Below are 15,210 nucleotides of genomic sequence, written 5' to 3'. Positions count from 1 at the left end.
CCAAAGAGCTCGCAGGCTAAGGGCTTGTCTACACTACAGCTGGTGTCAGTGTTACTGGGGGTGTGAAAGAGCCCTACTGAGCCATGTAAGTTACACCGAGTGCAGGGCCAGCGTGGATACCGCTGCCCTGGTTCTCTGCCCCGGTTTTACCCTGCTGAGGGGAGAGCTCTCTTTTGCTGGCACCGTGGTCCAACAGCCTGCTGCACAAGACAGATGGAGGCGTACAAGGAAACGTTAATAGATTCCGTGGCTACGAGGGCCTGCTCTGCTCAGTTAGTCTGACTGTAACACGGGCCGAGACCTGCCTCACCATAATTCCTGGAGCAGCTCTTTTAGACCATCCCGTCTTGCTGTGAAAAGTGCGGGTGATGGAGAATGCACCATGGTCTGGGGTAACTTGTTCTTCTAGTTAATTACACTTGTTAAATTTATGCCTTAGTTCCAGTCTGAGTTTGTCTTCAACTTCTAGCCCTTCGATCGTGTTAGACTTTCCTCTGCTAGACTGACGGGCCTGTTTTCCAAGCTTTGTCCTGGCGTAACGCTGCCTGTGCCTGCAGCTCCCAGTGGGTCATGGCCGTGCGGTAGCAGTCAGATTACCGTACTTGCAGCTGCCCAAACTGCTGGAACGTGCTGTTCTCCTTTCTCCGAATGGTGGGTCCCCCCAGCAGTGGCTGCAGTGCGACGGACTGAAGTTCCTGCTCGGAGCTGGGCCACGGACGTGTTTCGGCGATGGCTGGGTTGGCGCAGTGGGCAGATGGGGCCTGGGTAACTGGATGTGCTCATACCAAAGCCTCCAGCGGCATCTCCTCCATGCCTCTCGGCCCTACTGGGGGAGGCAGCCCAGCCAGGGGTGGGCCACAGGCTGCAGCTTCTGCATGGGCATGGAAACAGCTGCACTGAACCTGCCCTTGCAGGGGTAGGGGGAGCAGGAGCCAGGGCCATGAGGCTCTGGGCCAGGCTTCGTGGGGACGGACCAAGCTGGGGCCTGGCCCTGATTCCCCATGCAGGGCTGGCCCCTTGCAAAGGGGACTGGAAACGTCTGCCTCCCTGAGCCCAGGCTGCGGCCACAGGCCCATGGCAGGAGCCTGCAGCAGGCTGGGCTGCAGCCGGCTGCTCACCCTGTGCCAGGCTCCCGCCTGGTGGCACCCAGCCTTGCCGGTCCAGCCCCGGGGCCGGGCCGGGCGCGGGCCGACGCGTGGGGCTGTGGGGCCGGGCCGGGTGCAGGCCGACGCAGGGGCCGTGGGGCCGGGCCGGGCGCGGGGGCCGTGGGGCCGGGCCGACGAGGCTCCCTCTAGCCCAGAGCAGAGCCAGTCGGGCCGGGGTCCGAGCCGCGGTTCCGCCCGCTGGGCCCGCCCCAGGGTGCGGCGCGGGGGCCCAGCCGGGCGCGGACCGGGGGAGGCGGGCGCTGCAGCCGGCTCGGGCCCGGCTCGCGAGGGGGCGCCGCGGGGCTGCTCCTGAGCCCCCGGGCCGGACCAGGCTGCCGCCAGCCAAGGAGCTGCAGCGTCTGCGGCCCCCGAGCCCCCCGGGGCGCCCCCCGTTCACACGGAGCGCGGAACCGGACTCACACCGCGCCCTGTGCGGCCCGGGCAGCCCCGCCCCCCGCAGGGCCCGGGAGCCGGGCAGAGCCAGGGCGCCCCCCGCCGGACCGGGCCGGACCGGACCGTGCACACGCGCCAGGCTGCCGCCGGCCAAGGAGCTGCAGCGTCTGCGGCCCCCGAGCCGCCAGGGGGCCCCCCGTTCACACGGAGCGCGGAACCGGACTCACACCGCGCCCTGTGCGGCCCGGGCAGCCCCGCCCCCCGCAGGGCCCGGGAGCCGGGCAGAGCCAGGGCGCCCCCCTCCGGACCGGGCGGGACCGGACAGTGCACACGCGCCAGGCTGCCGGAGGCGGGACAAGGCGTGCCGGCCCGGTCGGGGGCAGCGATTGGCTCAAAGGCCTGTCAGTCACTGGGGTTAACCCCTTCACTCCCCACAAAGGGTGGGGCCCGCCGCGGGAAGCTGGAGGGCCCTGCTGCAGGCCACTGCGAGCGGGGGAGAGCAGGGAAGGGCCAGGGCCAGGGGCGGGATTGCAATAAGCCCCCCGCCCCCCGAGTCCACAGCCCGGAGCCCCCCCCCCTGCACAGGAGACCAGCCCTGCGGCTCCACCCAGGGCTCCAGCCTGCCAGCGAACAGAGCAGGGCAATTACCCAGTGAGCCACCCCCGGCAACCCAGGCCCAGCCTCTGGCCCCCGGAGTCTAGATTCCTTGCTGGAGGACAGGCCCATCAGTGGCTATTAGCCTGGATTAGCAGGGATGGTGGCCCTAGCCTCTGCTTACCGGACACTGGGAATGGGCGATGGGCTGGATCACTTGGTGATGCCCTGTTCTCGTCATTCCCTCTGGGGCCCCTGGCCCTGGCCACTGGCGGTAGACAGGACAGCGGGCTGGATGGACCCTTGGTCTGACCCAGCCTGGCCGCTCTTATGTTCCTCTTTGAGTGAGTGTTCACGTCCATTCCAAGCAGGGGTGTGCGCGCACCGCGTGCACGGTCGTTGGAAACTTCTTTCCTCAGCAGCTCCCGTCGGGTAGGCGAGGGAGCCCCTGGAGTGGCGCCCTCATGGCGCTCAATGTATGACCCTGCCGACCTGACCCCCCTTCAGTTCTTTCTCACTGTCCGTGGCGGCGCTGGAACTGTGTTTCGCTTGCTTGCAAGTGTTCCCTTGGCTATTACCGAGTCCGACCCAGTTTTGTTTTGTAGTTAGTTTATCTGTAGTTAGGACAGACTTGGTGAGTGGGTCGTTCTCCCCTCACCCCACCTTGGGCTTCAGGGCATGCCTCAAGCCCAGGGATTTAAATCTTGCAGTGTAGGCAAGAAGCCTATGCCCAATAGTGACCCTCACGACTCGTGCCAGACGCGTCTAGGGCAGTAATACTCAAAGTGGTGGTCCGCGGACCGGTGCCGGTCCGTGAGCCGTCGGCTGCCGGTCTGCACGCACATTGGAAAAAGAAACTGCTGGTCCCCCACATCAGATAGCTTGAGAAGCACTGGTCTAGGGGAGGCGCATAGTCTGAGCGCTGCAAGATCTGCAAGGCTTTCAAGCCCAGGACGAGGAAGGAACGTGACTTCCGTTTGAAGCAGCTGCTAATGGAAGTGGCACTCCGTCCAGCGGCACCCGACTGCCAAGTCCCAGGCCCGAGCTCAGTGCGGAGCACCCCAGCGTCGCTCTGCGAATTGGTACCGAGGAAGGACTCTGGTGCTAGAGACCCTTGGTACCGGAGATCCCTGGCACCGCAGCACAGAGCTGTGCCCCACAAGCACCATAAGAAGGCGAGCAGAGGGTGCTCTCCTCAGAGAGCGAGACCAGCCGGGGAGATTTTGCTGCCTCAGAGGAAGGACTCTACTTCCGAGCAGGAAGAGCTCGTGCGGCTGACTCCAACACCCCAGTTGGCACCATTGAGCCCAGCCTGCAGTGACTCTCTGGCGGGGCAGTACCTGGTGGAGGAGTTGGAGCCCTCCTCCACCCGACACTTTTGAGACTGCAAAGGAACTTAGAGAGTACTACATCTCAGCCCCAGCTGTCAGAGAGAAGCCTCCAGCACCGCCCAGGCGGGTGCCATCTAGAGGCAAGCCTGCGATGATGATGCTCTTTGTCACCGGACCAGCACCATTCCTGGCACCATTCCCGGTCTACATCACTGCAACACCCCCAGGCACTGGCCTTGGTACATGATTGCCTAGCCCAGGGCGTTCGACAATCTGTGTCTCCAGCGCTGATCACTGTCACCCTCTCTTGGCCAGCACCAAGACACGGCACTGGAACACAGGAGCCGTTCTCCGGCATCTAACCCTAACCTAACCCGTAACATGGGCCTACAGGTGGAGGAAGTCATCAAGTCAGAGGACCCAGTGGTGGACGTTCTGGAGTGGCGTTGCTGGTCATTAAAACTGTTTACAACAATTATAATACTGTGTGGCAGACTCCAGCCTGCATTCTGCCCACCGCCAGGAGTGTGGAGAGAAAATACTTTGTTCCCTCCAAGGGATATGAGTTCTTATTCTCCCACCCACACCCTTGCTCCCTGGTGGTCCTGGCCGTAAATGAGAAGGAGCACCGGGCCAGCAGGCACTGGCTCCTAAGGCTAAAGAAGCCAAACGTATGGACCCCTTTGGCAGAAAAGTATGCTGCGGGGGGGTGTGACAAAGCAGGACTCTTCTTAATGTTTCCTCTGAATAGTGTGGGGGGTGCCTCAGTTTCCCCTAGGCAGTTCTTAAGTATCTAGGGGGTGGGATAAGGGTGTATGGTCGTTGCAGAGCCCTAGAGGGCAGGTGTGTGCAGGGGTCTGGACACAGAGAATGGCCGACACCCTGTTTCCTGGCCACGGATGGCCTGGGCCCTTCCCCCCTGCAAGGTGAGAGCTAAAGGGTTGGAGAACAAAGGAATCTGGTGACCTCCTGGCCCGGGAAAGGGACAAAGCCCAGAGGAGGAGGGGCTGGAGGGGGAGTCAGTTTTGGGGCTGGGGACATGGAGTGAAGTGGAGACGTGGTTGTCTGGCTCACTGCCCCCCAAAATGGACCCGGCTGAGGGGTCCTGTTCTCTGCACCTACAAGCTCTGTTTTAGACCATGTTCCTGTCATCTAATAAACCTTCTGTTTTACTGACTGGCTGAGAGTCCCGTCTGACTGCGAAGTTGGGGGGCAGGACCCTCTGGCTTCCCCAGGACCCTGCCTGGGCGGACTCGCTGTGGGAAGAGCATGGAGGGGCAGAGGAGGCTGAATGCTCTGAGGTCAGACCCAGGAAGGTGGAAGCTGTGTGTCCTGCAGACAGTCTGCTCACAGAAAGGAGACTGCCCCAGAGTCCTGCCTGGCTTCGTAGCGAGCAGTTCCGGAGCATCGCCTGGGGACTCCGTGACAGGAGGGCCTACAGCTGATGATAGCTAACCAACAAGCTATCCTCAGCAGGTATAACTTTAACTTGTGGAACTATGTCCAAATACAAGGAGTTGCTCCCCACTGAGTCAAAGGCTGAGTTCTCGGCTCTGGTCAGGAGGGGAAGGCCGTAGCCAGGACATCCCTGCAGGCCTCCCTCGACTCGACTGACTCCGCAGCATGTACCTCCTCAGGGGTAGTCATGAGGAGAACCGCTTTGCTCCAAGTGTCTGGGCTTCCCCCAGAAGTTCAGTAGACCCTGCAGGATCTTCCCTTTGAGGGTGCAGGGCTGTTTTCGGACCAGACAGACTCGAGGCTCCACAGCCTAAAGGACTCAAGGGCAACTATGAAATCTCTGGGAATGCACACTCCTGCTACCCAGAGAAAACCCTTCAAGCCTCAACCCCAACAGCAGCAGAAGCCTCGCCCAAGGCAGGATACATACTGCCATAGGGGCAGGAATAATAGACGTAGACCTTCCAAGCCTCCCTCAGGCTAAGGGCAGGGCCCGACCATGCCACTGTCGGGCTCCAAGGAAGGGTTTTGAAGGGACGCCCGAGGACGGCATACCAGGCACTATCCTGGATCCTTCCCCCCGCTTTCTGAACCATCTATCCCACTTCTACTGTGTGTGGTCCCATATAAAATCAGACCCCTGGGTTCTTCACACAGTAGAAGTGGGATATTCTCTCCAATTCTGCTCCTCCCCTCCCTCCCACCTCCCATTTCCCTCCCTCTTCAGGGATCCCTCTCATGAGCAACTCCTTATCCAGGAGGTTCAGGCACGCCTCGCCCCGGGAGCGGAAGAGGAGGAGGTTCCTCAGGAGCTTAGGGGCAAGGGATTCTATTCCAGATACTTCCTAATCCCCAAAGCCAAGGGGGGTCTCAGACCCACCTTAGACCTGCGAGGACTCAACCAGTTCATGGTGAAGTTAAAGTCCTGCTGGTCTCCCTGAGCACACTTATCCCTTCCCTGGATCCGGGGGACTGGTAAGCTGCCCTCAACACGAAAGACACGTACTTCCACACAGCCATCTGGCCTCCTCACCACACTTCCTGAGGTTTGTTGTCAACCGCATACATCATCAGTTCACGGTGCTCCCGTTCGGGTTATCAACAGCCCCTGGGGTGTCCACCAAGTGCATGTCCGCGGTCGCGGCCTTTCTCCGCAAGAGGTAGGCGTATCTCTACCTTGACAACTGGCTGCTGCGGGGGCGCTCTAGGGAGCAGGTGGAGTCCCAGGTCTGGTTAGTCACAAACACCTTCCAGAGACTAGGTCTCCTCCTCAATGTGGACAAGTCAATGTTGTCACCCACCCAACAAACAGAATTCATCGGGGCAGCGCTGGACTCGGTTCAGGCAAGAGCTATCCTGCCAGAGCCCAGATTCCAAACACTGCCACACGTCATTCAGGTGCTCAGACGATGCCCCACCACAACCACGAGGACAGGCCTCAGCCTCCTGGGACACACGGTGGCATGCACCTATGTGGCCAGGCACACCAGGCTGAGTGTCAGGCCAGTCCAGGTGTGGCTCGCTTCAGCTTATCAGCCGGGTTGAGACAGTTTAGACTCAGTAGTAACAATACCGGTGCGAGTCTTAGAAACCCTAGACTGGTGGTTGGACCCTCACATGGTCTGCGAAGGAGTCCCATTCACCACCCCTCAACCATCCATGACCTTAGTAATAGACGCGTCAGACCTGGGTTGGGGGGGCCCACTAAGACACTTACAGACCCAGGGCATGTGGTCGCAGTCCGAGATCCTGCTCCACATCAATATAAAGGAGCTCAGAGTGGTGAGACTGAACTGCCAGACCTTCCATACGATATTGCGAGGTCACTGCGTGGCGATGCTGACCGACAACACCACCGCCATGTTTTACATAAACAAGCAGGGTGGAGTCCACTCCTCCCCTCTCTGTCAGCAGGCTCTCCAACTGTGGGAGTTTTGTGTAGCTCGCTCCATCCACCTAGAGGCGTCCTGTCTCCCGGGAGCACGCAACAAGCTTGCAGACCACCTCAGCCAGTTGTTCCGCAGTCATGAGTGGTCCATCGGGCCAGACGTCATACATGACATCTTCCAAAGGTGGGGGTTTTCCTGGGTAGACCTATTTGCCATCAGGAGCAACAGGAAGTATCCAATGTTTCACGCCTTCCAAACACACAACCCAAGATCAATCTCGGATGCGTTCATGATGCACTGGGGGAACCATCTACGGTATCTCTTCTCTCTGATACCACTCCTCAACAAGGTTCTCCTCAAGATCTGCAGGGATAAGGCGGAGGTAATTCTGCTGGCTCCTGCGTGGTCACACCAACGTTGGTACACTATGCTGTCGATGGACACCCCGATCGTGCTGCCACTCCTCCCCGTTCTGATTACACAGGACCTCGGTCGCCTCCTTCACGCGGACCTCGGTCACCTCCTTCATGCGGACCTCCAGTCTCTCCATCTCATGGCTTGGAAGCTTCATGGTTAAACCCAATGGAGCTCCAATGCACGGAATCGGTGAGGGAGGTGCTGGTTGGTAGCAAAAAACCTTCCACTAGGGCCACTTACCTAGCCAAATTGAAAAGACTCTCAGGCTGGTGCGATCACAGTAGCGTATCCCCACTTCAGGCAACTATACCATTCATCCTAGACTATCTACTGCATCTGAAGCAACAAGGCCTGGCCGGATCATCCATCAGGGTACACCTCATGGCCATCCCAGTGTTCCACCTGGGAGAGTTGGGGCGCTCTGTATTCATCAACCCTATGGTAGGCTGTTTCCTTAAGAGCATGGAACGGCTATACCCTCAGTCTCACCCACCGGTACCAGCTTGGAACCTCAACCTGGTCGTAGCTAGGCTTATGGGAGCCCCATTCAAGCCACTGGCTACATGTTCCCTTCTGTATCTCTCTGGTTGCCTTCACATTGGCCATGAGAGTGTTGGAGTTAAAAGCATTAACCTCCGACCCCCCCCTTACACAGCCTTCCACAAGGACAAGGTACAGCTGAGGCCGCACCCAGCCTTCCTGCCCAAGATGGTATCCCAATTCCACAGTGGCCAGGACATTTTTCTATCCCAAGCCACATGCTAATGCACAGGAGCAGAGGTTTCACTCACTCGATGTGCAGAGAGCGCTAGCATTCTACAGTGAGCGCACAAAGCCTTTCAGGAAGTCGAACCAGCTGTTTGTGGCGGTGGCGGATCGGATGAAGGGGCTTCCGGTCTCACAACACAGTTCTTCCTGGATTACGGACTGCATCTGTGCCTGCTATGACCTCGCCAAGGTTCTAGCCCCGGCTATAACGGCCCACTCGCCACGAGCTCAAGCCTCATCCACTGATTTCCTGGCCCAGGTGTCCATCCAGGAGATCTGCAGAGCGGCGACCTGGTCCTCGGTGCATACTTTTGCCACCCACTATGCCAGCACCCAGCATGCTAGAGACGACGCAGCTCTCAGGTAGAGCAGTGCTCCGATCAGTGATTCCTTAACTCCAAACCCACCCCCATGGGAGAGCTTGGGAGTCACCTGATTGGAAGCGACGTGAACAATCACTTGAAGAAGAAAAGACGGTTACTCGCCTTCTCGTAACTGTTGTTCTTCAAGATGTCTTGTTCACGTCCATTCCAAACCCACCCTCTTTCCCCTCTGTCAGAGTAGCCGGCAAGAAAGAACCAAAGTGGGGTCAGGTCGGTGGGTCATATATCGAGCGCCAAGAAGGCGCCACTCCAGGGGGCTCTATAGCTGACCTGACAGGAGCTGCTGAGGGGAAAAGTTTCTGACTGTGTTCGTGGCGTGCGCACACCTGATTGGAATGGACGTGAACACCACCTCTTGAAGAACAACAGTTACAAGAAGGCGAGTAACCGTCTTTTCTCATGTGTCACTGAGAGTCTTGGCTAACAGCCAGCAATGGACCTAGCCTCCAGTAACTTATCTAGTTCTTTTTTGAGCCCTGTTATACTTGTGGCCTTCACAGCATCCCCTGGCAAGGAGTTCCACAGGTTCCACTGCAGCGAGAGGAAAGACCCCTCCGCTCCCCAACCTACCCCCAAAGCCCGTCAACCTTCTCCTGCAGGCTCCCCCACCGTCGCCCCAGAGGCCCTCCCCCGCCAATAAATGAGCTCAGGCACTCGAGGAGGGAGGGTTCAAGCTGATTTATGGCAGCAGCCGCGCGCCCTGGGCTCCAGAGTGAACCTGTGTCAAGGGCCCTATGCCCCAGCTCCCCCACACGTGCTGCAGGGCCAGGCCACGTGCTGCAGGATGATGGAGCCCGGGGCCCAGACAACGCATGGGCCCAGGGGCAGTTTCGGGAGGGGCGAGGGTTTCAAAGCCTCATGCCAGCAGGGCTGGGTTGGAGGAGAGACAGCAAGTTTCACTTCTCCTCCAGCATTCTACATGCACCCACTGGTGAAATGCAGCCACCTCTAGGGTGAGCACTGGCAGCTGTTTAACAGCACGCACACACAAACGCTACATGGCAGGGTCAAAGCATGCTGCGTTTAACACACTGCAGGGGCTATGGGGCACTGAACAGGAGTAATCAGAGCTAGGACTTAGCCCAGACAGCAGGGTTAACCCCCTATTTCAGCACTGCATCTAATTAGGTCTATTGGTGCTACAGTAAAGGACCCCAAAGGCTAGCGGCAGGCTGAGGCCCCCACCGTGTGTCCAGCTGCAGGGCCGGCGCTGGCCCATGAGCAGCGGAGGAAGGGAAATGTCATGCACTTTTCCCGACAGCAGGAGAATGCCGGCCTCTCGGGCCATCCAGGGGCCTCTGTGCTGCTTGCCGGCTTCCCTGGTTTTCTGAGACAAACTGCCCCGCAGGAGGGGCCCCTGCCCTGATTGACAAGTGTTTCCACACACAGCCTCAAACACTGTCACCTGAGAGCCTTCCTGGCAGGCTGGGGCAGCAGGCGCTGTAGCCTGTGCCCAAAGGGGCATATCACCCCCACCTTGGAGAGGGGCTACATATAGCCCCTGCCTCCCCTCAGCCAGGCCATGCCAGCTCCAAGCCCCAAAACTGCAGTCTCCTCCCTGCAGCTCTTCAGGGAGCAGTATCCGGGGCTGAGAGCCAGAGCGAAGCCTGGGGCAGGGTGCATGCAGGGACAATCCAGCCCGTGAGGGGCTCCTGGGGGGAGCCTGCCTCCTGCAGCTTCCTTGCCCTGGGGGAGGCTGCAGTGGGAGCTGAGCACAGCAGCTGTTCCCATGTCAGTCCAGGGCAGTCAACAGATGCGCCCTGCCTGTCCCCAGCTGGGTGGTTGCTGAGATGGCACCCCCTCTAGGCAGCTGAGGGCAAAGTTGGGGGGAGGGATAGCTCAGTGGTTTGAGCATTGGCCTGCTAAACCCAGGGTTGTGAGTTCCGTCCTTGAGGGGGCCATTTAGGGATCTGGGGAAACTAGGGGGGATTGGTCCTGCTTTGAGCAGGGGTTGGACTAGATGACCTCCTGAGGTCCCTTCCAACCCTGAGATTCTATGATTCTATGAAAACCACATCTGTTCAGCTAATGGTATTAGCTCTTATCTAGCACTTTCCGGCTGTAGGTCTCACCATGCTTGACACAGGAAGGTAGCGTGGTTGTCCCCATTTTACAAATGGGGAAACTGAGGCACAGAGCACCATCTTGCCCAAGGTCATGCAGCAGAGCCAGGAATAGACCCAGGTCTCCTGAGTCCCAGTCAAGTGCTGTGTGTTCTCAGACACGCTGCCTCTCATACTGCCAGCCGCATTCAGTGCCGACTGCTCCGAGCTTGGGGCCTGCTCAGAAGCTGCGCAATGCCCCAGTAGCATCAGGGGCTTCGACACAGACATGGAGCTGTGCTGAGACTGAGGTGAGATTATGGCCCTGGGGATGCTACAGTGACCTGGAGAGCAGAGTGGTGAGACTGCCCCGGGCACCCCAGGGCACGGACCCAGCTGCTGTGCAGAGGCCCTGGGTCTGTGCTTCAGCAAGAGCTCTCTGCAGCCCAAGTTCAAAGGAGGAAAGGAGCTGGGTGGGCCCCACAGGACCAGGGATTCATTTGCCCCTGCCTCAGAATGAAGGATGACACCTCCTCAGCTACTGTACCCCTACCCCACAAATCAGGGCCTGCCTGGGGGAGGCCTAGCTCTGCACCTCGCCAGGCTCTGGTCTCCATACAGGAGCAGAGGGGATCACAGCCTGCAGGGGCCTTGGGCAAGGAGCGCAGCATGACAGAGCAGCCACAGGCAGGTGACAGCAGCTGCCTGCCCATAGGGAAGAAACATCATGGACATGGGGGTGGGGGGGGGCGATGAGCAGCCAGGGGGTGTGAGCAGGTGTCTGGCCAAAGAGACTCTGAAGTTTGAAGAGATCTGGGCTCCATTTAGTCACTGCAGCGCCACCCCCCGTTCTTTGTGCATGTCCCCCCATGTCAGTGGGGGATCTCCCCCAGAGCAGAGGGGGTTCCCACCCAGCTCTGGACGATTCAGCTCCCCCGACCATGTCTGATCTCCACCCAGGTGGGGGCATCCTCAGCCACATGCTGCTGCCCCAGCCCCTGTAAACAGGAGCCAGGGGTCTCTGCACAGAGGCCCGGTGTCACAGCTGCAGTGCCCCATTAGCGGGGGGGCTGGAACATGCTGCAGCAGTACAGTGCCTGCAGGTACCTCCCTGCCCCCCCCCATGGGAACCGCCTGCCCTGCGCTCAAAGCCCCCCTGCGGCGGGGCAGCCTAGACCTGGCCATAGCGGACGATCTCGCTGAGGTCGTAGCCGGTCGCAGCGAAGGAGTTTCCCTCGGGGTCACAGAAGCGGGCGCCGCAGAGCTGGGTGTCAGGCACGCACTCCGAGTGGCAGTGCTCGATCTGCAGGGGGCAGGAGAGAGCACCCTTGGACCACGCAGCCCAGCCGGGCCCCGGGGACTAGACAGGCTTCCCCGCAGCAGCCTCGCCTGGACTCCCGCACTCCCCCGGGGGGATGGGCACTAGGCCCCCTCTTGAGTGCAGGTGCCCCCTGCAAGCTGCAGCAAGAGGACACGGTCGTGTTTCGTTTGAACGTTGGGGGCTGGAATGTCACAGGGATACAAGAACCATGCTTGGGGTCTCTCTCCCCACCCCAGCATCCAGCCCCTCCCTTGCTGCAACACCAGCCCCAGGCCTGGGGCAGCGCCAAGGGAAAGGGAGGCACAGCATGGCCTCCCCAGGCTGCCAGCCAGTCGGCTCAGAGGGATTTCAGTGGGGAGGAGGATGTGGTCAGTGGAAGAGGGGGAGAGCAGGGGCAGACAGAGCAGTTATGGGGAGCTGACAGAGGTGCAGGCTGGGGGCGGGGGTAGCAGGGCGGGCCCTGTGGAGGGAAGAGGAGATCACACTCAGCACCTCAGTGACAGAACTGGAATAGCACAAGGGGTGTGGTCACGCCAGGGCCCACGGAGTTATGGGGGCCCCACTGAGGGGCTGCCGGGGGAGTAGGACAAGCTGGCCCCATGGGGCAGGAGGGTGGCTGGGATAAGGGGGCCCCTCTGGCACCAGCAACTGGCAAAGAGGTGCAGAGGTGTGGGGAATCGTAGTGTGGGGGAACATGCAGGGGAGTGGGGGGGTTCTAGATGTGGGTCAGACAGCCCCCCCAGAGACAGAGGGCAAGGTAAAAGCATTGGCTGTTTTGTGTGCAGCACGGAAGTGCGGGGAATTTGGGAGGGTTGGGGGAGGGGGCTGTTGAGGGTGGGGGATGGGGATTGGAGGGCAGCTTGGGGAGTTTGGATCAGAGCCAGGAGGATAGGGGAGTGGGCAGGGGTTGATCCAGAGCTGGAGGAGACTAGTGGGGACCTCTGAACCACAGCTGGGGGGTGGATCAGAGCAGTGGGGGCAGGAGGGGAGCTAAAAGCCCTGGAGGGGTGCATGGATTGAGGGAACTAGGCAGGGGCAGTGGTGAGCTGGACTGGGGCTGTGAGGGAGGTGGCTTTTGGAATCAGGAAGGGGGCCCAGGCCCCTCACCTATTCTTGCCCCAGGATCCTCTGTGGCCTTTTTGCTCCACTAGACCACCTAGTCCCAGCTCAGCCTCACAGCTCCTTGTGGCAGTGGTGGAATTTCACGGGGGGAAACTGAGGCACAACGGAGCAGTGACTGGCTGAAGGTTGCACTGAGAATCCGTGGCAGAGCCAGGACTGGAACGGAGGAGCTCCTGGCTCTCAGCCCCATGCTCAGATCATTAGCCCCCACAGTTCTCTGCAGGGGTGTGTGGACATCACAGCACTGGCCCCTCACCTCAATGTCCCCGGTGTCTGGGCTCCGGCTGAGTTTCCAGATCTGGACATAGGAATCCTCGGCACCCGAGAGCAGCTGCAGTGGGAGGCAGAACAGAGGCGGTGAGGGGGGCTGCAGGCTCCCGGGGCGGCGGGGGGGCTCTGAGCTCGGGCCCACTGTGCAGGGAGCAGAGCCTCCCAGCACAGGTGAAGCCTGCTGCATGCAGCAGCTGAGGCAGTTCTATTCCTTGGCCCACTGGCTCTGGGGCTGGGGCCTCTCTCCCTGGGGCAGGACAGCAGGCACCACCTGGGGCAGAGGGCAGCAGAATGCAATGGTATGTGTGTGCCCCCTGCTGGCTAGTGTGGGAGCTGCAGCTCGTCCCAGCCAGAGTGGAGGATTCAGGCAGGCAGGCAGGCAGAGGAGATGAGCCAGGCTGGGTTCAGAAGGCAGGCTGGCTTGCTGGCTGGCAGGCAGGCAGGCAGGGGGCGCTGTGCAGCTGGGGGACTGCCTGGGAGGCCTTGGGCAGGTTTACCTTCCCCGTCAGGGGTGCCAGGTCCAGGGCGTAGATCCAGCGAGCATGGGCGCTGACCGTGGCACGAAGGGCCCCGCTCGAGGCCTCGTACAGCCGGATCTGCCCATTCCCATAGCCAGCAGCAATGACCCCGTTCCACAGCTTCACCGAGGAGCAGGTCCACCTGGGCACAAAGAAGACATGTCAGCCACACTCGCTCCACTTGGTGGGGGGGCGGGGTAGTTCTGGGCTTCCCCCTCCCCCCCAACACACTGTCCCCACTGCATCAGAGTGACCTCTCTGCAGGTATTCCTCCCCCCTCACCTGGGGCCCACCTCTAGCAGGGCCCAGGGGGAGGACGCTGGGCTCATCTCACTGCCCCAAGGAGCTGTGGGAGCCCCCTGCCCGGCCTTACCCAAAGGCAGAGATTTTGGTGAGCAGGGAGAACTCTTCCTTGGACCTCCAGACACACAGAGCCCCAGAGTCATCCGCAGTCACCAGGTCAGCAGCCCCACCCTGCAACGGGAGGAGACCGTCAGTGCCGTGCCATGGGACCCCTCTCAGCCAATCAGAGCACGGGGAAGTCAGCAATTAGGAAAGATACTACAGAGTAATCAGTCACCAAATAGCTCTTTCCCAGAAGTGCAGTAAAGTTGCTTTACAACCTACTCTCCTCAGCCAATGAGCTCCCAGAAAACGGACACTGACCCGTCCTTCTCCAAATAACTAATGAGCTGGTGCACGTTGCTGTCCTCTAGTGGGTGGACTGAGAACTGTTCAGCTGTGTGTCACCTCCCCTATCCTGCGAACAGCGAATGGAGACTCTCCTCTGGTTCCAGTGGGCAGGGCCTGGGCTTTAGGAGCACGAGGATCTGAGGGGTGCTGTGTTATGCAGCATAGGGACACCCACGTGCCAGGTGACTGTGGATTTGAGCCGTCTCTTGCTCTTTCATCCCAAAGGGTTTTACTGGCTGCCGTTTCTGGAATGAACAATGGCCCCAGTGGGAACATGTGAGGTGAGACAGGGATGCGGGAGCTCTGGTTAAGGGTGATGAGGGAGAGACACTGAGGGAGTGGATACAGTCCGACCTCGCTAATAAATGGCCTTGAGTCCAGGGAGGCTTTCATATCCCCAGCTGGCTGAGGGACCGGTGCTGGCACAGGGCTTAGGCTAAGTAGCTGACTAAAGTGCTGTATCCATCGATGTAATTGTTCCAATGTCTTTATTGTTAAGCTGTCCTCATTGTCTTGAGCTGGTCAGTTGCTATTGTTATTTTCCTCCTGACAACTGTCTAACGATGGACAGTGTCTTCATGTCGTTTAGTGCTGTGAACCTGTTTGTCTTTCCCAGCACTCTTTTCGCTCTCTTTGTTCTTTACGGCACGTTCCTCCTGGAGTCGCTTGTTCTTGTTTCAGTTTAGTTTTGTGTTTCTCTCCTATTTTCTGCGATGTCTCCTCCGATAACCGTTTGTTGGGATGATTCTTCCCGAATCCCAGCACTGCAAAAGTTTTGGTGAAAGTTTCCTTTAGCTGTTTCCATTTGCCGTTTACCATTCCCTCATCTTCAAACATCTGGTATCTATTTGCTAGCACAATTCTAA

At 59.6% G+C, this 15,210-nt stretch overlaps 1 protein-coding gene across 3 annotated transcripts in view; it reads right to left on the bottom strand.

Annotated features, from left to right (window-relative positions):
* Window positions 1–4,919: 4,919 nt before the first annotated feature.
* Window positions 4,920–15,210, bottom strand: part of WDR54 (WD repeat domain 54) — an 18,224-nt gene continuing 7,933 nt past the window's right edge. The window contains exons 6-11 of one of the 3 annotated variants that reach the window (XR_006290297.1): window positions 14,025–14,125; window positions 13,631–13,793; window positions 13,120–13,194; window positions 11,476–11,723; window positions 10,247–10,253; window positions 4,920–4,926 (exon numbers count right to left, since the gene is read on the bottom strand). Coding sequence is in view for 2 of the 3 variants with exons in the window: in XM_037898499.2 (XP_037754427.1) it covers window positions 11,592–11,723; window positions 13,120–13,194; window positions 13,631–13,793; window positions 14,025–14,125 (471 nt within the window). In the remaining variant the exon portion in view is untranslated. Of the gene's footprint in view, window positions 4,927–10,246; window positions 11,724–13,119; window positions 13,195–13,630; window positions 13,794–14,024; window positions 14,126–15,210 lie in introns of those variants that run through there. The other 2 variants (XM_037898499.2, XM_043545047.1) reach the window with 2 other exon arrangements.

Source organism: Chelonia mydas, chromosome 4 (assembly GCF_015237465.2).
Source record: "Chelonia mydas isolate rCheMyd1 chromosome 4, rCheMyd1.pri.v2, whole genome shotgun sequence".
Lineage (NCBI taxonomy): Eukaryota > Metazoa > Chordata > Testudines > Cheloniidae > Chelonia > Chelonia mydas.
The sequence above is the reverse complement of the archived record's forward strand: the minus strand, read 5'-3'. Positions and strand labels throughout refer to the sequence as shown.